This window comes from Ooceraea biroi, chromosome 3, assembly GCF_003672135.1.
Source record: "Ooceraea biroi isolate clonal line C1 chromosome 3, Obir_v5.4, whole genome shotgun sequence".
NCBI classification, from domain to species: domain Eukaryota; kingdom Metazoa; phylum Arthropoda; class Insecta; order Hymenoptera; family Formicidae; genus Ooceraea; species Ooceraea biroi.
The window spans coordinates 15,073,905-15,095,199 of NC_039508.1; the positions used below are offsets into that span (position 1 = coordinate 15,073,905).

A 21,295-nucleotide genomic window follows, 5' to 3' on the forward strand; every position below is an offset into this window, starting at 1 on the left:
TAATTATAAGAGATATAAAAATAAATATATAGACATTATAACGAATAGTAAGTATATCAATAATAGATTGAAAGAATTATACATAAAATTCCGCTTTGGCTGATTTATCGTATTCGATTGCTTCGTTCTTGTACATATCGATACTCTGCAACATGATCAGTACACATTATTTTACACAGCACACTTCAGTTTCAGTTAACTTCTCATAAGTTATATAATTTCTTATTTCTATATAATTTAACTTATTATTCATTATTCACCTATTCTTTCTTTAATCACTTATTTATTCATTTTCTTTGCACGTGAAGATAATTCGTCACCTCAGACTTACCTCATCGATATCTTTGTCCAAGTTCTGTACTTGTTTTTCATGCGTAACTTTCAGTTTCTCTTTCTCACGACCCTGCTTGATCTCCGTGTTCTTTCTCTCCTCCACAAATTTCTTCGTGTTCTGCTGTTTCTTCTCACGAAGCCGTCTGTCTTTATCACCTTTCGTCTTCAAAGTTTTATCATTCATCACTTCTTTTGCCGTTTCCACGGACACTTTCGCTTGATTGGAATTCATATCTTTAATATCTCTGCAATGTGCGCATTTTGGATAAGCACAGGCGAAAAAGGCAAAGTGAAATTTATACAGGGTAAGGCACCTAAAACAGGCCACCTGAATATCTCGGGTGTTATTGATGATAGAAAAAAATGTGTCAGACCAAACTTGCATGGTTTCGAGGGACACATAATTTGTTCTAAATAATTTTTTATTAGGTGGACGCGTAGAGGTCATATGAAGGTCAACTTCGTTTTTTTAAATGGTATGATATGATTTTTACGTACCATCTAATAGAGCGTTTGAAGATGCGCACATTGATCTACGGGTCAAAATCATTCAAGGTCAATGAAGGCCAACTGCAAGGGAAAATAATTTACTTTATATTGCCTAGAGTGCTCTGCTATTAAAAATACTGTAAACTCAGAAATGAAAAAGTTCTAGCCCTTAGAAATTTTTTCTTTTTCCGCGAAGTTCTGAGTTGTTGTTATCATTATTTTTTATATTGCCTGGAGTTCTCTGCTATTGAAAATACCGTAACTTCAGAAATGAAAAAGTTCTCGAGTTTAAAATTTTTTTCTTCTCACAGGAGTTCTGAGTTGATGATATCATTATTTTTTATATTGCCTAGAGTTCTCTGCTATTGAAAATACCGTAACTTCAGAAATGAAAAAGTTCTAGCCCTTAGAAATTTTTTCTTTTCCGAGAAGTTCTGAGTTGTTAATATCTATATTTTTTATATTGCCTAGAGTTCTCTGCTATTGAAAATACCGTAACTTCAGAAATGAAAAAGTTCTAGCACTTAGAAATTTTAACCTTCAGTGACCTTGAATGATTTTGACCCGTAGATCAATGTGCGCATCTTCAAACGCTCTACTAGATGGTATGTAAAAAAACATATCATACCATTTAAAAAAACGAAGTTGACATTCATATGACCTCTACGCGTCCACCTAATAAAAAATTATTTAGAACAAATTATGTGTCCCTCGAAACCATGCAAGTTTGGTCTGACACATTGTTTTCTATCATCAATAACAGCCGAGATATTCAGGTGGCCTGTTTTAGGTGCCTCACCCTGTATTATACAGCGAGGTATGTAAATTTACGTATAACGATTTATGTTATTTCGACTAAACAAATGGCGTAACTAACTTATCATGTTTTGCCTGCTGTTGTTTAACTTGCGTGGCTTGCACGACCTCGATCAGCTTCTTCAATTCATCGCGAGAGCTCTGTGTTTGATTCTTCAGCAGTTCCCATTCTTCTTTCCTCTGTTTCTCCATCATAGCGGACCATTGAGCCGTTTGCTCGCTTATAACTTTCTTCACGTTGGCGTCCTGCGCCAGGGCATTTTTGCTGAAAATGTTAAATGTTAAATGTTAAATTTCGCAAATTCCTTCGATAAAATTTGTTACCAAAATGGAAAATTCTTAACATACTCTTTCCCCTTGGTCAATTTCTCGATCGCGCTGCAATGATTCTTCTGCATGGTTTGCCTCTCCTTCATGTGCTTCTTTCTCATAGCATCCAGTTCCTTCTGCTGTTTCTTGCCCGATTTAAAACCTTTCTCCTTCTTCAAGGAATCCAACGTGATAGGTTCTAGTTTCAGCTCCTCTGCTCGAAAAATAGCATAATATATAAAAATTATAATGTATCTTACATATAATTTTATTACCTTTCTTTGGTTCTTCCTTCTTCTTAGCTTCCGCCTTAGTATCTGTCTGTTCTATTCCTAATCCCTTCATCGTTTCGTTCTGCTTCTCGGCAGCCTTGCTGAAACCACCCGGATCCGACAAGGCGGCCATAAAATCTGCAATCGGAAGCGGACTTGAACGAAAGCTATGGAGAGTGCTACTATTTTTGAGCCGCGACTCGGACGCTACCTTCAAATCCATCGGGGACATAAATCTTCAGTTCTATGTTACAGAAGAGCATGGGCAACGCCATCGGGAAATTCGCTTCTGTCTTCAAGGAGATGTGCCTGTAGCCAGCCTGAAGACCGTCCAAAGGCAGGATTCGTTGACCAAGTAATTTGCCGCTTTCTTCGTATACACCTGCATGAAATACAATTTCACGATTGAAAAATATTACGCTTAAATTTAAAACAATGCATATAGCTGAATTAAAAAAAATTTTTTAACAGATAATATAATGTGTATATCTTTATGTAAAAGAAGGAAGAAACATCGCGAAACACAGCGTACCAAATCTGAGCACCGCCAAGTCAGGAAGCACGATCTTCCGGAACAGGAATGGTTCTTCGTTATAGACCGGATTCAAACCATTCGCCGGCACCATTCGTGTTCTGAACTCCTTCTTGATCGTGTCTGCTGGCAGACCGTACATATCCACTTCCACGTACGTGCCCACCTTTTTGTCTGACAAGAATTGCCCGGCTATGACCTGGACCGCGCACTGCGCGGTGATGATACCGTCGACGTCCTCGGAAAAAGGGTCGAAGCTTCGATCAGGTCTTCGCATGAAGTCGGGTTTCAGCAGATAGCCCGTCGTGCCATTGTACTCGAATTTCCCCTGATTAAGTTGCATCGGCAGGTCGGGGGTTTGGAAATTCAAAGCCACCATCTGGCAGCCAGCGTTCCAGAAGACCTAAAAGAACAGGAAGACCTTAAATGCAAGTAGTCGTTGGATAGACGGGGCATATCAAGAATCGTGCACTCCTCAATCATACGGAAAATTGATTGAGAACGGAGCCATGCGCGACTTTTGATATGGCCTGTAAATTGTTAGATAATAGGAATACGCGAATAGTAATAACTCCGCGAGAGACTTGAACGCGTTTCTGTATTATTGCGATTACCTGGGGCATGTAATTCGACGAATCAGCCCTCGTGCCCTTTGGATATATTCGACTCATTTGCCGCTTGTTGTAATTAACGAACTCCACGGAGTGAGTTTTCAGATAGTTAAGAGCGGCAGTCTCGGAGAACGAAGACATATTATGATGTATATTCTTGCCTGAAACGTCAGGGTTGAGACATTAGTACATGTCGCGCACGCGACTCGTGCGCGCATGTACGCTCATTCATTTAACCCTCCTTAAGTCCCCGGGACATACGCATTCCCACCCGCTATTTCGGTTACCTGTTCTAATACAAAGTGACTTTTTGTGTATAAATGTTCGATATAATATCAAATTGTACGCGTTTACAGATTATACTCATTAAATAACTTTCTGCTCCTTGAAATTTTTAAAATACCATGAAAAGAATTAAATGTATAGATAACGCTTTAAAAAAGATACAACTGTGAAAAAGAAGCACGAAGAATTTGAAGATAATCGTCAATATGTTACTTAATTATTTTCGTACATGAAGAACTATAGTGAGATTCTTTTGACAAGATATTGAATTAATGTTAACATAGAAATTATTATTGCATTATTATATCACGTACTTTCCGCAGTTTCGAAGCTCTGAAACTTTATCGGTTGCGCGTAATTTATCATCGATGAGAGGAGAGGGTGAACCCGCATAGTGCTGCCCGTATATTGAACTGCTTGCACTTCTTCGGTTCCCTCGCCTCCGGCAGGAGCTTCTCCTTCCTAAGCAATTGCAAACATATCGAAAATAACTTCAGAAGCGAAGAAAGCTTTTTGAGAGATCATAATTTCAAAAGAAAGGAATTTAATTCAATAATAATTCAATTCTCGCTATTCTCTTAAAGTTCGTAATATCGCCAATCACCTTTGGCGGCTCAGGCTCAGGGGGTGGAGCAGCTGCAGGTGCACTGGCATCCTCTGTCACATCATCCTTGACTTCGAACTGGCCGGAACGAAAGAGCTCGAGCTCAGCCTTTTCCACTTCCGGCTTTAATCGTTTGTTCTTTATCAATATCTTGCGTTTCAACGCGCTCGGCGGAGGCAGAGGGCTTCCAGGTTCAAGCTGAAATAATACACTTGCAACCATGCAATCTCTCTTTCTCTTTCTAATTTATTTTAAATTTATTATTAATTTGAATAAACTTTAAATTTATTCATTTATTAATCGCATTTGTTTATATTATATAATAATTTAAATTATATAATAATTATTAACTTATTATTATTAACTTATATTATAATAATTGTTAAATTATATCATATAATTGTTAACGCTTCTCTTGACGCATTACTCACGGGGTAATCTTTCAAAGACTCCTTTAGTAACAAGTCACCAAAGATTTCATCACAATATTTCGCCAGTTTGTATTGCTGGTTCATACAACAATGATTCTCGAAGCTGAGAATTATAGGATAATCTGTAGTGACGAATGCAGTGTCTCTTATAGCGTAGATCACGTCCTTAAAGAGGATATCAGTGCACATGGCTTTGCCGTGAGTTATAATGGGCTCTTCGTCCTCGCCTTTACCATCCCAACAATCCAATTCGACGCACCTGCGGTTAGAATAGTTTTCTTTAAATTTTTTAAGATTACTTAGAAACATTTGTTAATCAATGTTTTATCGTCACTATATAAAACCGAGAAGTTGCCTTACCTGCAACCAGCAAGTAGAACTTGTCGATACATCTCAACAGTGCTCTTACCACCGATCTGACGGCCGCTGAGGTAAGTGTTGTGACTCGAATTGATGTAATAATGCGAGAGCGGTTGATCCATGTCCATCCACTCTTCTAGCTTGTCGAGAAACACCGGTGCGTTCTCATCCGACATTAAGTATCGTATAAAACCATCTTTCGTCAATTTCTCTGCGTATATAAAATGAAATATCATATATTGTACAATATAAAAAGAAAATACAAAATAATAAATAATAAAATGAAATTATAATTTTTGCAGAAGCTGACTTTCCGCTTTCGCTTTCTCGTCCATTTCGTAATCGTTGATGATCTCCGTGCATCTTTTCTCGGTGTACAGGGGATACAAAATCTCGTTGAGTCGCGGATCCCTCTGCTTCGTATTCATAAATTCCACCAATTGTGTCAAATTTATGGTCTCGGCTTTAGCTTTTGTACTGTAAAGAGCGGCACGAAAACGAAGACAAGCGTCTATCAAGCTTACTACGTTTGATATTAAAAATTGCTTTTCACGGTAAGGTCTTTAACCGAGCACTTACATTGATTGAAAGAGTTCCTCGATGTCATTTCTAGGACAGATCTTAAAGTACAAACTGTAAAACTTATCGAATATGAAATTCTCTGGCTCTATTTTGTCGTTCTAAAATATGAAAGAAAATAATTTATGTGAAATACTGTCCGTGGGTTTTTGTTAATTTAATTAATAATTAACACTACCATTTTAAATGCCACAAATACTATAAAAATAGGTAAATTGAGGAATCTTTTAGTTCATTTTCATCAATTGCATTTTTAAATAATACAATAATAGAGATATTTTTTTGCAGGTTCTAATATTAAACGACTCACCTTTCCACTGGGCAAACCCAGTTCCGCTAATCCTTGATAAACGAGCTTTTCAGTTTTTCCAGATGCAAAAGTCTTTGATATCACTTTGACAGGGACTTTTCCCTTCGGATCAACTTGAAAACTTAGTCGCATCCAGCTAGCAGATTCAATTAACGATCAATCAGATTTCATTTAATGATAAAAGGAAAAGCAGTACTAGCGCAAAAAGATAAATATTTGTTATATTTTTTTGTGGAGATATATTAAATTCAGGTTAATGAATACATACTGCTTCATAAGCTGTATTTTTGGACAAACATTACATGCTTTCATGTTGTGCGTAATTAAACGTAAACCAGCCTGCCAATCCTGAATTAATTAATAACATGCAAATAAGATTTAAATTAAGAAGAGAAACTAAATCAAGAAAATATTCGTTACATTAATGATTAAGATATATAAATGTTAAGACAATATTTAGAATGAGGCTAAATATTCAACAAAGATTAAGATGCATAATAAAATTAAGTTAAATTAAATACGAATACAAAATTTATCACGACAAAAGTAGGAAGTTGCAGGAGATCTCATTTCAGTAAACCATTAAAAATTTTCTGAAGCTTGTATTTGCGCGTACAACTTTAATAGATATTTATCAATCCATCGACTACTACCTTAGCTGTCTGTGCATCCGTGCATACAATATGCTGATAATGGATATTCGTATAATCCACTCCAGAACATATAGTTAAACTTTTTTCATCCAATTGCTCCAACGTCCCATGTTTGCTTAGCTTGTTGCACAATTTTGGATCCTACATAGATCGATCACCAATGTTACTCGATAAAATGAATTACTATTGTACATTATTAATTATTCCTTCATTTGGAATTTCTCTTTGTTGAAAATTTACCTTTGGCGTGCCTCCGTAACGGATGTCACTCACTTGAGCCAATTCTATAACTTCCCCGTCCTACCGAAAGATTATAATCGATTTATGTGTATCTCGATCGATGAGAAATGAACCCGAACAATATTTATACATGTTTATACACTTATATGTATTTATATTTTTATAAATGAAGCTACAGAAATTATACAATAACAGACAACCTTGCCCTCGCTTTTCCAATAGATGAAGAACCCGTACTCGTCAACCTTAAATAAACAGTTTGGCTCGTAGTCGGTCGTCTCTTTGTCTTCGAACCATCGATCGAATACCGCACCCTTTCTCAAGAGCTCCGGCACTTCGATGCGCCAATTAAATTCGAACTTCTTCGTCATGGTTCGGCAACTTTAAGCGGAACGCTATTAAGGTAAACTTCGATCTGAACTTAAGCTTGCCCGGTGCTTAAATGAGAGTGCACCAGCGCGGGACTTGTGTTCCGGGGACGCATAATCCAATTAGTTATATCTAATTTACCGCGTAAGGATTCGATGCGATCGAAACCCGTTGCGTAATGAAGATTCTAAACCTATAACATAAACCGATGTATCGCATGGCGATTCTCATTCGATCTGCGTGTTACAATCTAACACAATCTAATCGTAATCTAACAGCAAATGTAATACGTACGTATCGCATCGTGGATAATTATGAGAAAAGAAGAAAAAGTGCAAGTGAAACATTGAGAGGGAAACACGCAACTGAACATTTCCTATGTAGGCAATATATATTAATTTATTAAAATTACAATTTACAATGTTATATTAAATACGCACATCATGTTACGTATCGGGTGTGATATATACAGAAATATAGCTCTAGAACTTGAATCAGTGCTCGTCTATAGTCTATCACATGGCGATTGCCAAGAATTGTGAGGAGTAACAGTTTTACAAAGAGTAATATAATAACATTGGGGTAACAAGTATATTCTTATTCTAATGACTCTCGCACAGATAATTATTTATATCTAACTATACGTACTTGTAACGAGCTACAAGTAAAGTGGAATGTTGTTGACTGCTGTGGCAGTTTTTGGAATGACTAACAAAACGTAAGGCACATGATTAAACGACGTTTTCTGTTTTTTAAACAACGACCGTTCCTCAAAACTGCTCCAGTGGCTTGTGGACAATTAAATGTACACACTGAAAATTTTCTCATCTCTCCGCATTGTCCGTTGTCACATCTGAGGCTTCAGTAGATAGTGCGAATTCAATTGTATGGAAGTATTCACGTCTGTTTGGGCTTCTTTAAGAACTTCCTCCTCCAGATTGTGCATAGGTTCCATGCAGTATTCCTGTCCGCAAACTTTGCACGCCTCGAAGTGCGGTTTGATGGAATTCTTGAGTCTCTGCGAATGGAAGTTTCTTTGTAAAATATATTCCTGGCCGTTAATTCTAAGAGTACTGTGGAATCTTCTATGAAATGTTAACGAGTTAAGTATGATGAATGTTAACGTATTCAGCATTTGTTGCATCAAGCCATTTTCTAATGTCGAATTTTTTGTCAGCTATAATTTGCATAACAGATCTTTGCATTATAATTGAACGATTATTAAATAAGTATTAAACGTTTTACGAAGTGAATAACTGAGGAAATCGCTTTTAGCTTTACGGTAATGCCATAAATTCAACAATGTCAATTCAGCATACTTCAGCAAACGTGACACCATCCGCTCGAACAAAGACGTAGATAGCAAAAGCGGGAATGCAAATTAAGGAGAGAGACGCGATGCCCCATCCGATCGCTTCTGCCCACCATGGATATATATAATCGCCGTTGTGGTAGGTCGGCGGCTCGTAATCAATTAAACTGAACACCCATACAGCCTGGGAAGATAAGGTAATTATAAAAACACGTCCACGTTTGTTTTTCTTGAGGATGACTATCTACTGCATTAAATGGAGCGTAACGAAATACAGAACTAAGATTAAACACAAGATTGAACAATTAATTTGTCATTTTCAAGGAAACATCGAGCACTTTATGCTTCGAAAATAATAATCGCGATAAAATAATAATCGCCTGTTTTTAATCACGGAGTTCTGCGTTACTGCAATCCATTTAATACAGTCAGCAATTTTCAATTATTTTACTTTATTCATATATTCTAACATCGTATAGGAATGACGATATTGAAAGGAAGCATACCATTATGAGAAGTGGCGAAGCGAGGAACCAACAAAAGCGAAAGTACATCGAAGGCAGACGCCCGGTCATCTCTTTGACGTTATTGCACAGCCGTCGCACGCCATAAAGCCAAGAAATGGCAATCACTTCAAAAAACGCCAAGAACATGATGGATCTGGATGCGGCGTAGTGATCTATCAGTTGGAAGAAATAAATGCCACCCTGAGACAGTTGGAAAATCTTAGTGATAAAGAAAAAATCTGGTCTCTTGATAAATCAATATCGATTCGATTGTTAGCCTACCTGCGTAATATTTGGCAATCCAAATAAGAACGACACGATGCAAATGAGAAGGACCAACATTTCGTGACAGAGAAGATGACGCTTCACCCAATTCGGGAAGCCATCTTGAATCGATGTGACGACCACTTCAACAACGGCAAACTGAAATCCCGAGATTTACGTAATACCGTTAAAACATTGCAAAATACGGCGATTTCTAAAATAGAAAGTTTGAAAAAACACATTTTGCATTCATTAAGCGATTGAGCAACGCTTGATTGAGTGACTTTGATATTTAATTTTCTATTTTTCTATTTTCAATGTAACATTACTTGCACTTTTATAAATTCTTTACGACAATACACAGTTTTCTGATGCATTATATACTTACTTGACTGTTCAACGAAAGGCAGACCAGCATGAAGAAAAATAGCACAGCCCAGAGTTGAGAAGCTGGCATCTTAGCTAACGCTTGCGGATAGATGACGAAGACTAGACCAGGTCCTTGAACGGAAATTATGATTTATCTATAAAATGTCAGGAGGAGTTAATCTGACAATGTAAAACAGCGGAGAAAAAGAGAAAAGAAATATAATGATCTCGTAAAAAAGTTATTGGACCTTACGACGATTACAAGTCTTATGCTACCATTAAAGTGATTTATATCGGAATGTGATTATAAATTTATATGTCAATGTAACGTAATGTATAATTTATTACATTTAGCGCGCGCACGCATGATATAAGCTTAATTTCTATCTCTGCACGTACCGTCGGTCAAGACATCTTCGACGGACATATTTTGCTCCAGCGCTATGTTGCCAATTGTGGCGAACGAGAATATTCCGACCAATAAACTACTGAAAGCATTTATAACTGAAACGGCGATCGTGTCCACCAGAATCGTATTGTGGAATCTGTTGTAACTTGCAAAGCATATCATCGATCCGAAGGCGATACCCACAGAATTGAAGACCTGCGCTGCAGCGTTTATCCAGACCTAGGTACAATTAACAATAATTTAATCAATTTGAACTAATGTTGATAGAAGTATGAGCATAGGATCGTTACTATTTTATTATTATTATTCTAAAAAAATTATATTTTACAATCAAAATTATTACGATTTGAAAGAATATATTATTACATCGTGTATAGAGAATATTTCCTTTAAAACGGATTAATCGGATTCAATCACGTATAAAAGTGCATCGTATTTCTTTTTTCATGCACAAACTTCATAATTTTAGCGTACCTTTGCATCGCCAAGCAGTTCCCAGCGTGGATGAAAAAAATATTGTAGACCTTTTGAGGCGCCGTCCAGAGTAAGAGAGCGCGTGAGGAAGACCACAATCAAGAGGAATGGTAACGTTGCTGTGAGGTACCTTACTTGCGCTGATGATTTAATGGATTTCCAGATGGAAAAATATACCATGATCCACGCGGTTATCAAACATGCCACGAGCTCCCATCTCAAAATCCCTGGTTCTTCTATGCCGTTACTAATTTGCAGGACCTTGTTGCTAAATAGAAAAGTAATTATTTTTTTCAAATACCCCGAATTAATGTGTTTGCATTTTACAAAATCTTTTACAAACGGTACATGTAAAAGAAAGATATTTTTATTACTCGAAGAAGTCCTCGGACGGTGTCCTTGTCAAGTTTGGACGGGTTCGATTATCGATGGATTCATAACTGGGCAGCCAACAGCGTGGCGAGTTCCACAAATTGTCGCAATGCGTCCATGGCTGTTCCGCACGGAAAGCCACAAAAAAATAGTAGATTGCGTAGGCTATTATCACATTATAGTAGGTTGATAATAGAAACGATATTACGACTGACGATAGACCAGCTCCTAGAAAAATGAGAATCTTTCATTTACACATCGTATCAAGAACATTAACGCTGAAAGGTACACTTCTAAAACACTTCAAGAAGACTTAATTTGGAATTCAAACTCTTTTTAAATCTTCAGCTATCGTAAAAAGTAAAGAGAGAAGATTAAGTTAATTTTAATTTGAGTTTTTCCAACTATACTTTCCAAGTCAAGAGTGTGCTTCAAGTTAATGCGCACACTTTGCGATGCTATAAAAAGAGCGCATGAAAATCTTTCGTCGAATACTCGTGGACTGTCGGATTTTATTAGCGATCCATCATTTCAAGATGGACTTATTGGTTTACCTTTCAATAACGGACACACTTGACCCAAAGCACCGATTGGGCCGCGACGAGTGAATTGTCCGATGCTGAGCTCCATATATAGCAACGGTACGCCACATACAATGAGTATCAAAAAGTAAGGCACGAGGAACACACCTAAAAAGATACGATGGATTTAAGCATCTCGAGTATCCCTCGTTCTAAAGCCTACATAATCACCTATCTGGAAAATCTCAACAGTCATCCGTTTCGGCATGAAAAATTAGTGTGTCTATCACGTGGTAGCAGGGTCTGCCAAACGTCTCGTTAAACGCAATTCACGCGTATGTAATAGTACTCAACATTAATCATGCTGTGGGCAGTAGCAAGGTCACTGGATGTAACTCTTTATTCGCAATAAGCCGTAATCATTGCACCGAGGATTACGACTTAATTTGACATCGAGCGTTTAATCGGCGCGAGAATAGGTGACGATTAGTCAGCTGTTGACGAGTTTTTCCTTGATGGTCAGAACTCGCCGTTCATTTACCGAATTACCGCGGATGACGAATGTGAAACGTACTTTTCAGCGAGAGACACACAATACATCCGGCTAGACGTTATTTTTCTGTGGAAGATGAAACGGAATCTTGTTCAGTGTGGATCCGTGTATGTGCGTGCAAAACCACACGACGGTCACATACGTGTAATTTGTTTCGCACCTCGGAAAGATGTAAATTAATCCCACCCGGCAGAGAAATGCTACGTGCGTTGCTCGCGTAAATCACACGACGTTATCCGATCTGTTTTCTCGTCGCTTCAATCTAGCTGAGCTACGCGCGGATGGCAGTTTTCATTTAGTTCGATCGACGATACGAATAATATATGTGATCGCGCTTCAAATAAATTATCGCCAGATATTAAATGAGAATGTGAAGATTACAATCAGCCGGTTCAACGTGACGTATCAGCGGAGATTGCAGGCGATTTAATTTTTCACGAAAATCCAATTGTGCTGTTACAAACAATGATGCGTATATTCGCGTTAATGTTATAATATTACAATTATTTGCGACAATATCGTTCTCCTAACGAAAATGCAATTTAGTGTTGTGGCATGATAGAATATCGGTGGCTACATCTCGTCCTGGTGGAGCCGTATCATTTCCCTTGATTTTCCGGTCTTCTGTTGAATACGTGATTTCATGAAACTGTAATAAGTACGCGGTGCACATTTTTGGCAGTCCCGTGTCACGTGTTATTAGTAGAACAAATGTAACTTGGATCGTTACGAAATTACGAAGTAGTTTCTAGCTCATTAAATACGCGGTAAAATACATGAACCTACAATTAAATAAAGCTGCTTTTAAATTTCCTACAGGCGGAAATGATGATAAAAGTGAGGGAGGGAGAAAGAGAAATTAATATTTTTATATTTCCCTTTACCTTACAATGTGCAATTTAATTAAAATAAATTTTTTGTTATATCTTTTATACAGAATAGATTTTGCATAGACCATTATCACATTATGGTGAAATGATAAATTTCTACTTATAAATTTTTTACGCATGAGTGTACGCATGAGAAATTTTTAATACGTAACAAATTCACGTTTATAATTATTAATCGCTGAAATCGCTTGACTTGACAGCTAATCAACGTGCGTGATTGATAAAACTGAGTGATTAGCAGCTCATTTCGACACGGACCGTCAATCACATTCTTCAATCAATATTTGATCATTTTGGTGTCTAATCTTTACGCGCGGATTCAAATCGACGTAATCCGAGCGAAACGGTGAACAATTTCAATCGCGCAAATCGGATCGGATCCGAGCCGGTTTTCCGGCACTTCAATTTAGACCGGCAGTGTGCCGAGAGGTGATACTCGGCCGATTATTTCCACCGGTGTCATTGAAATCATTTACGGTGCCCGGCGGAGTAGCCGTGTTCCGGCAAGGTCATGTATCAAGTTCCGCGAGCAAATTACGTCACACATCCGGACTCCGGATGCTTCCAGACTTTGAAAATTGCTGGCAACACGATACACGCTTATGTTGCAGGAATTGCGAGAGAACTGCTCTGAATCTAAAGCTCGTCTTACGCAAGACGTCACGATTTTCATGAAATCCGCCTTGATTCGGTCTTCCATGATAGGATGTAATTCTACCCTCACTTATGAAAGAATGAGTCTTATTCAGTAATGACACTCTCTTTATGCGGGCTAATTAATATTTTATTTATATAATTGCTGCGATTTCCTGTCACATTATTCTCGTAATGGAGATGGAAAGGAATACGCAGCAGATACCTTTGAGAAGAAGAGAATAAAAGAGACGTTTCATGGTTCGAGCAATTCCGCGGCGTTTTTAATATTCGTAAAAATTGGAGGTCGATACCTCAGGCAATTGCTTTGTCAGCTATTTCATCACTGACGTAGTTCACACTGCAAGGTGTAAAATAATCACATATTCTTATCACCGTTATGCTAATCGCGACGATACATCACAACTGTGTTGGCTTTGGAACTGTGTTCACTTTGCATCTAATGAATTTATTTTGATCGTATCGTAAAGAACGTCTGCGTGATCTTCCTCTTTTTCTTCTTCTTTTGCTCTTTCTCCTTGCTTTTCTCATCGCAAGATACTCTTATGAAATCGGATACGAGATATCAGACACATAATTTACGCAATGGATTAATATATTCGTGTTACGAGACTCACCACCGCCACTTTTGTAGCATAAGTAGGGAAATCTCCAGATGTTACCAAGACCAACGGAGTAGCCGATACAGGCCAACACAAATTGCACTTTATTCGCCCAATGAGGCCTCCTGGGCTGCCGATAATCACAGGAGTCATCCGCGTCGCCGTCGTCATAACTGGTACACGTGGAAAACTCGTCCTCGAAACTGCAAAAATGTGTGACGTGACGTCAAGCTTTTATATTACAAATACAGACGGGCTAGAGTACGAAAACCAGCGCGGAATGCGAGAGAAAAATTGAGAGCACTCCGAGAAAAATGCGAGCGTCAAATTTACGAGTTATGACATTTTAGTAGAAACATATTGGAAATGTCGGTGACATGTATATATACGACTAACATCAGCAAAGTATAATGTTATTTAATAATATTATTTGATTTTCACGAAGATTGAAGAACAGCCGTTGCAATATTCCACTGGGTAGTAGACATTTAGTTTCATCGAGATAATAGATCGGTTGAGGGCTATTATTGTTGTAATGAATCTAACTATCGTGATCTTGCATATCGCATGTAGCTATTGAAATTGTTTAATGCATCATGAATTTATTTGACGGAAAATCATGCAGAGTTGGTCACGCATCAGTCCTGTCCGTGCATTTGCATGACACGCGTCCGCAGGTCCGGTAGCAACCGTTAAATATTCATCGTCATTGTTTATATAGAGCGAGTGCGCGTAGCAGTCGTCGAATTTGATTATCGTGATATCCTGATTAACGCAGCGGTTCCGTATTACTCGAAATCATGGATTGCCGATTTGGCGCTCGCGCTTCCGCCCGCGACGGGGTGATCTCGCTGCAAACGAACCCGATAAAAAAAATCTGGTGGCGTATTGTGATAGTGTTTTGCGAAATACGGCGCGTAATATCGATCTCGCAGTGTATTACGTAAGCGCCGAGATCGGGCAGGAATTTTTATGCGTTTATCGCATAAATTCATACTTTACGGTGCGGTAAGCGCAGAAATGATGTCAGCCCATGGACGGCAAGGGGACAGGAAAGGGCGGTCGACAATGCTAAAAAATATACGCGACGCACCTGTGTACATTCTCGCTCGTTTCACTGCGGAAAACTAATACATCGCGAAACGGGAGCACCGCGAATACGATAATAATGCTGTTACTTTCACAGTGCCGGTATGTTTAAAAAAATGAGAGAGAAAAAAGGTGCAATGCCGTCGTACGTAAACGCGATAAAAACACAGATAAATGTTACTGGTTGACAAATGCAGTAAGAAATACAACAAGAAAGATAATAACTAATTTTTAAATTATCATTACGATTTTTGATTTGCACAATTCTAAAATTCAGTGAATACAATTTCTTATTTATTATCAAATTTATGAGTCGTTTTGATTGTACCTTTCTTTCACCATCAGATTTGCAGCAATAATTTTGAATCTTTTTACTTCAGCTTCAGGTATAAATCAATTGGATTAATTAATGATTAATTGGACGTGTCGTTATCTAGAGAGTGCCCGGATGGCTATGCATATTCATTGTCCAGCTTTTTACTTAGCCGCATTAACGATCCCGCGATAACGAGCGGTGTCTTTCGCGGGAGACCCGCCGCGTGTTCTGGTTCAAAAACGAGACGTGACGAGCTCTAAATGTAGGACGACGATTACGGGTCGTTTCAAGCGCCGTCCCGTTTCAATGGAAGAAGCGGGACAGAACCGTAACGATACAGAGCCGCACGAACCTACTTACAACAACGGTATGGTCTCTTACATTGTACACCTATTATCCACTTACGTCTCTGGGACGATACGCTGGAATTGCAGTCCCTGGATGACGAGACCTGCCGGCTTCGTGCCGAGCAACTTGGGCGGATAGCGCATCTCTCGTCACGTCGTGGAACTCGCGACTCCGATGAGATATCCGATAGAGCGGGATTCTAATCAGGATAATCGAAACCGGTCCAATTTAGCCGAGTTCAATTTTCGATGACACAGATACGTCGTTGCGTCTCACGGCTAGCGATCATTCTCGCCTTCACGTTTCTGCAGCGTTTCGCGGCGTGTTCCAACTCACCGGAATTATACCGAGAGTACTACACCGATTTCGATCCCTGATCCACCGTTACGTACACGAGACAATCCTGAGCCAGCAACTATCGCGGCTTTAGAGCAGCGTCCGTGGTAAACTGAAGATCAATTTCATCGACGTCGCCGATTAATATGATCCTTGCTCCTTTCTAGATTGCTATAAGTTATAAGTTATACGCGTTACATATTTTTTTTTAAGACTATGTAGAAGGGAGCAAAGGATATTGTGTTTAATTAACCATTGATCATCGATGCAACTGACCTTTGATGATTTCTGTGCGATTAGGTTCTGTGCGGAAATTTTGTCACTATTCTCGTCCAAGTAGTACTGCACCAACGAAGAGAATTTGCGACTTGGGATGTAATTAAGTAAGTCAGGAACGATTTAAAATGCGCACGGTGTTTACTGCTCAGAGATAATCGCCGAAATAATTACAACATACATCCGAGCTGCTACCAAGGATCTTTCCTACTGAGGATTGCATCGGACTACAGCTTCGTTTTTATGTGCCGTATATACTGTTCTGTCTGTTTAGGGTATTTACGCAGAGCATTAGCTCGTACGTGAGAAACATCTGGCGACCAGCTTTTTATATCCTGTTTTAGCCTGATCATGACACCAGTGTACTGATATAATATTGGGTAATAATAATAGATTTCGAGAACAGAGCGAGAAGATTTCTTTTACAAACAAGTGTTTCCACAAAATAAGAAAGATTCAACGAGGAATCTCAAGAACTACTCCATCATGTCTTCTAAAAGTCTTCTAACATGAGCCAAGAAGTGGGTAGACTGATCATAGCTTAACTGATACGTTTCATAGAAACTTTTCACTTGTAAGCGAGTTAGCGATCAAGCGGACACGTGTGCGCGTAATTGCACGAGCTCGCGAGCGAAATTCGGTCCACAGGACGTGATTCATACGTCAGTCCCGTTCCTTCGAAATCGTTGAGGCACTATCGTAGGCAATGTGTCTCACTTACGGCGGCGGATGTACCACGTTAAGCAGCTCCGACGGCGAAGTGGGAACTCTACGTATTGTAAGCTTCCGGCCGTCGGAAGAACCCAGGCCGATCGACGCTAGGGATCTGATCGAAACCGTGTCGGCAAACGAGCGGGCCTGATTCCCGTTGGCCTCGTACAGAATGGAGGCCCAGGTAGGTGGTGATGACTGAAGGCAGCAGGAACAGTGTTGCTGCTGGCATTCGTCCATAACGACACTGGTAACCCTCGGTGCGCGCACGCTGGGACAATGGCAATGATGATGGTGCCTCGTAGCGTGCGGCTGATCGACGTTCTTGACGCACAATCTGCCAGGGCTCTGGTATCCGTTGTCGTGGTCGGAACTCGATCTGGACTCGGTCTGATCGGTCGCCGGCCGAGACTGCGGTGACCACCGATGATGATCGTTCTGAATGCTCTCGGGACTCTCGGCATCACGACTGGTCGTCCTTCCGGTGTTACCATTGCTCGCACCCGCCGAGCTGATGACGATTCTGCTCCCGGCGGAGTTCAGCAAACGACTTTTCTCCTCCGAGGACCACTCGGGCCCGATCTCGGCGCGGTTCGTGTGCTGATGATGCCCGATCTTGATCACGTCTGGATCTGTGTCATCGGACACGTCTTCCTCTTCCGGCATCGTGCTCATTCTGTGCACGCAGCCGACTGGTCTGCCGAGGGACCTGTTATGGACAGCATCAGTCTGCTTCAGCGAGATGGACTTGTTACTGTTACGTGATTCGTCGCTGATGCTACCGTTGATACCGCTGTCGTTGCCATTCTCGATGTCCATGATTGCATGACGATCTGTATGGACACGGAAAGGGAAACATTGAGAAAAAGATAACAATCTTTATTGGCATTAAATAAAAATTAAAATTATTAATCAATTATAATAGTTATTAATATCAAATTTCGGGAATTTTAGTTCTAAAGCGTTTTTTAGAGAGAAATCTGTAAGCTTACAATGAAGAGAGAATGTCGAACGACGATTTGAGTGCACTTCCGCTGATTTTATCGAGAAAGAGATAGTGGACAGTGGGGCGATAGGATACTCGTGGGATTTAAACGAGAAGAATGCGCGCACCGTTAGATATCAAGCAACACGATCAAAGCGCGTACTGAGTTGGTAATCTGCGGTTGCCCCTTGGTTCTGACGATCAAAATGTTGATTAAATATTCCGCGAATGCTCTTTTGCCGTTTTCGACGAAATATTAAATTTCAATCGGACACACGGCATTACGCGTAATTCGCTTGCCGATATAGACAGCTTTGAATAGCAAAGAGTCTCTGCGATAATATTCATATGATTAACATAAATTGTCGGATACACTAGATGCCGTCCTGCGATGAATTTCAATTTTAGAGTAGTACAATTGACGATTGGAATTCCCTGACGAATAATTCATTATCATATGCAAAAATCAAAATAAATTGTATTTTCATGAAAAACAAGAGACCTTTAGAAGCAATGTTTAAAACAACTGTACATTGCACTAATACTTTATAGCAAAGTTCTAAGAACTTAAGTATCTTGACTCGGATGGACTTGTTTTCAGTCTTTAGACTTTTCACAGATAATATCTGAATGTTTTTGGTTTACCTGTTTGACGAGATAAATTTAATTTTATCGTCCTGTTCCACTTCTTTGCACAGCTTGAACTTTTGTTAAAACAACTTTCATTTGCTTTGAAGTAAGGAGGAAAGGAAGGCACGATTGTACATTTACTTCTTGCAGATACGACCGACTATCGTTGCACGACTCTTTATGACATTCTGATAGCTAGAGATAGCGTCACTCGCAAGTGTGTACGGCTATCAACCTAATGATTTATTAGAAAATTCTTACACTCGACGACACTCACGCGCGTTTTACGATATTCAAATATACGTTCGAACAATTAATATGCAAACCATGCGCCAATTAAAAGATCGCAAATAGTCATTACAATTATCAAAGCTATTTAAGTAAAATCGCAAAATTATTTATGTTTCTTCTTACAGCAAGGCACATTGGTGTTACCGCTATTGCTATTAAAAAGCTAATCGCTTTCGTCGTTGCAAGAAACGCAATGTATTTTTATACGGACGTACATCTGTGCCCACTTTATTATTCCACTTATATGTATGCTAATCGGGGTCAAGATAATATCATTCAGTTTACTTCGCGTGACAGAAATTTTTCAGACTGAACATTGTGCACAAAGACGAACACTGATGCAAAAGCCGTGCACGCTTCTACCAAGAAGAGTCAAATAATCGCGCCACTCAATCGCGCGCTTTTCGGAGCGCATTTCGTCGCTGGTGAACGTCATCCGATGACAATCTACCATGTGCATCACGTGTCGCGCCGAAGAGTGTTACCTGTCAGATCGTTGCTTGCCTTGAGCGACTCAGCGCGTTCCAACGGGCCGTCGAGCAAAAGTCATTCGCTTATCACTCAAATGATAACGAGATGATCTACACGTACAGCACAAGCACATGTATATATATATATATATATATGCATACACGCGCGCGCTCGCGCGGACGCGAGCGTACACGTGTATATTATCGCGGACGGCGCGGCATAACGCGCCTTTCGTTTCGTTTATTCGCTCGTTCTCGGAGCGGAACCGCGAGAAATGCGCGCGAGGGTCTTCGGGTCGCGCGATGTGGTGGCCAGCACCGTCGCCGTGTTTCTCGCGTCGATTCGGATTCGTGTGCGCTCCGGGATCGTTGATGATGATCTTGATTCGCACGCACACACGCTGGCACGCACAATGTGACACAATAACGTCACGCCGTCAGCGACGTCGTACGCGCGTGATTCGCGACGCGTGCATAGAGTTGCGAGACTCGGGCCTGAATCGCATGACTCGTACAACTTGGTCGGTTCTGGCGGGGGACCCGTGATATCCTCTTCTGGATGCGTGCCCACCTCTCTCATGACCAGCGCCTCGCTGGATATTTAGATGGCCGAGTAGGGAGAGGTATCAATGCACGCTCGGTCATATGATCAAGAGAGACAGATGTGGATTGACGCATAGATGAACGAGCAATCTGAAGATTAATTTCACTTTTATGGGACTTGAAAACCATTAACAGAAAATTGCAGGCGTGCATTGCAGGCGAGATGACAGCAGAAATCAACTGAAATGATAGTTAATGATGTGTCTAATGATTGCGTAGGGAGAGTGATATAATCAATTGGCAAGCTGCGCAAATTATGTGAACTCTAGTTGTCAATAGGCGGATTAAATTGATATTGAATAATGTATTACAGGAAAATGATTTTGTTTGCTTCCTATATGTAAATGATGATGATTAATACTTGAAATTTTATTCCGCACGTCTGTCCTCCAGATTACGGATAAAACTGGAAACTCGTAATATCTGAGAGATATATTGCTGTTTCTGTATGTCTAAAAATGATATCATATCATTATACTAATATGACCGACTAAATTTAATGTAGGCGATTGAGAGTCTTGTAATTTCTTCTCAGCGCAAGGTCGCTTTCAAATTCTGTGAACCAATATTATAAAATCTGCCTATAGTGAAAGATATATCGTAATTTACCAAGTTTTCTGTGGATCTTTCGTATAGAAAGTATTGGTTTCTATGTAGGATTTATATCGATGCAAATTGGGTAATACAATCACGTTTCTGGCATGATTCTGGCATATGTATCAACAAACGATCTGATTAATGCGCAAAACTTTTCCCAAGTCATTTAATTTACTGACACTTTAGAACGATTGTGATCAAGTGATCGCCGACTAGTTTTATCCTGAACATAGGCAACCAACTGAACATTACTGAACTGGCTCGCCTGTTTAGTGGCATCCGTATCTACTGCCGCGCTTTTAAACTTGCAGTAAGCAGTTGTCCAAAATCCGATTTCAAAACTTATTGAATATATTAAATATATATATATATATATAATAGCGTAACAACAAGTTCTCTGCAATCCTGTCGTCTACATTTTGATTCTTTTGTTATTTATATAAGCACACAATTATCTTACTTTTATTTATAATTAAAATACAGTATACACAGGTTTGTAATTAATAGATATAATGATTAGAAAC

The 21,295-nt window shown here is 39.5% G+C and overlaps 2 protein-coding genes across 4 annotated transcripts; both read right to left on the reverse strand.

Moving 5' to 3' along the window:
• Nucleotides 1–30: 30 nt before the first annotated feature.
• On the reverse strand, nucleotides 31–7,475 carry LOC105277207 (1-phosphatidylinositol 4,5-bisphosphate phosphodiesterase). The gene is made up of 19 exons (XM_011335414.2): nucleotides 7,025–7,475; nucleotides 6,825–6,884; nucleotides 6,585–6,725; nucleotides 6,200–6,279; nucleotides 5,932–6,067; nucleotides 5,622–5,722; nucleotides 5,353–5,519; nucleotides 5,043–5,253; nucleotides 4,683–4,941; nucleotides 4,252–4,449; nucleotides 3,962–4,109; nucleotides 3,366–3,523; nucleotides 2,752–3,154; nucleotides 2,431–2,601; nucleotides 2,223–2,357; nucleotides 1,987–2,161; nucleotides 1,700–1,903; nucleotides 332–578; nucleotides 31–145 (listed from the first exon to the last, which is right to left on the reverse strand). The coding sequence occupies exons 1-19, from the start codon at nucleotides 7,193–7,195 to the stop codon at nucleotides 77–79; spliced, it is 3,234 nt and encodes a 1,077-aa protein (XP_011333716.1). The 5' UTR covers nucleotides 7,196–7,475; the 3' UTR covers nucleotides 31–76.
• Nucleotides 7,476–7,575: 100 nt separating this feature from the next.
• On the reverse strand, nucleotides 7,576–20,093 carry LOC105277206 (sodium- and chloride-dependent GABA transporter ine). 3 transcript variants are annotated; one of them, XM_011335412.3, is made up of 12 exons: nucleotides 19,587–20,090; nucleotides 17,206–18,028; nucleotides 14,135–14,322; nucleotides 11,454–11,588; nucleotides 10,902–11,127; nucleotides 10,528–10,795; nucleotides 10,044–10,272; nucleotides 9,664–9,776; nucleotides 9,294–9,434; nucleotides 9,012–9,212; nucleotides 8,513–8,689; nucleotides 7,576–8,211 (listed from the first exon to the last, which is right to left on the reverse strand). In XM_011335412.3, exons 2-12 carry the CDS (start codon nucleotides 18,012–18,014, stop codon nucleotides 8,041–8,043), a joined length of 2,658 nt encoding a protein of 885 aa, XP_011333714.1. In that variant the 5' UTR covers nucleotides 18,015–18,028; nucleotides 19,587–20,090; the 3' UTR covers nucleotides 7,576–8,040. The 3 variants fall into 3 exon arrangements, 2 of the variants coding, with proteins under 2 accessions (XP_011333714.1, XP_019886524.1); XM_020030965.2 differs by lacking the exons at nucleotides 17,206–18,028; nucleotides 19,587–20,090 and adding exons at nucleotides 15,930–16,379; nucleotides 16,485–17,197; XR_003406325.1 differs by lacking the exon at nucleotides 7,576–8,211 and having other exon boundaries at nucleotides 8,548–8,689; nucleotides 9,012–9,184; nucleotides 19,587–20,093.
• Between the last annotated feature and the right edge of the window lie 1,202 nt (nucleotides 20,094–21,295).

Excerpts from the sequence above, each read along its gene's own strand:
- LOC105277206 (XM_011335412.3), bottom strand. The coding sequence starts at position 18,014 with ATGGACATCGAGAATGGCAACGACAGCGGTATCAACGGTAGCATCAGC. Across the intron at positions 11,589-14,134 it reads ATGCTACAAAAGTGGCGGTG|GTGTGTTCCTCGTGCCTTAC; the intron begins GTGAGTCTCGTA and ends GTATCTTTTTAG. Across the intron at positions 11,128-11,453 it reads AGTGTGTCCGTTATTGAAAG|GAGCTGGTCTATCGTCAGTC; the intron begins GTAAACCAATAA and ends TCATTTTTCTAG.
- LOC105277207 (XM_011335414.2), bottom strand. The coding sequence starts at position 7,195 with ATGACGAAGAAGTTCGAATTTAATTGGCGCATCGAAGTGCCGGAGCTC. Across the intron at positions 6,280-6,584 it reads CGGATGCACAGACAGCTAAG|GATTGGCAGGCTGGTTTACG; the intron begins GTAGTAGTCGAT and ends TAATTAATTCAG. Across the intron at positions 3,155-3,365 it reads CGTCGAATTACATGCCCCAG|GTCTTCTGGAACGCTGGCTG; the intron begins GTAATCGCAATA and ends CTGTTCTTTTAG.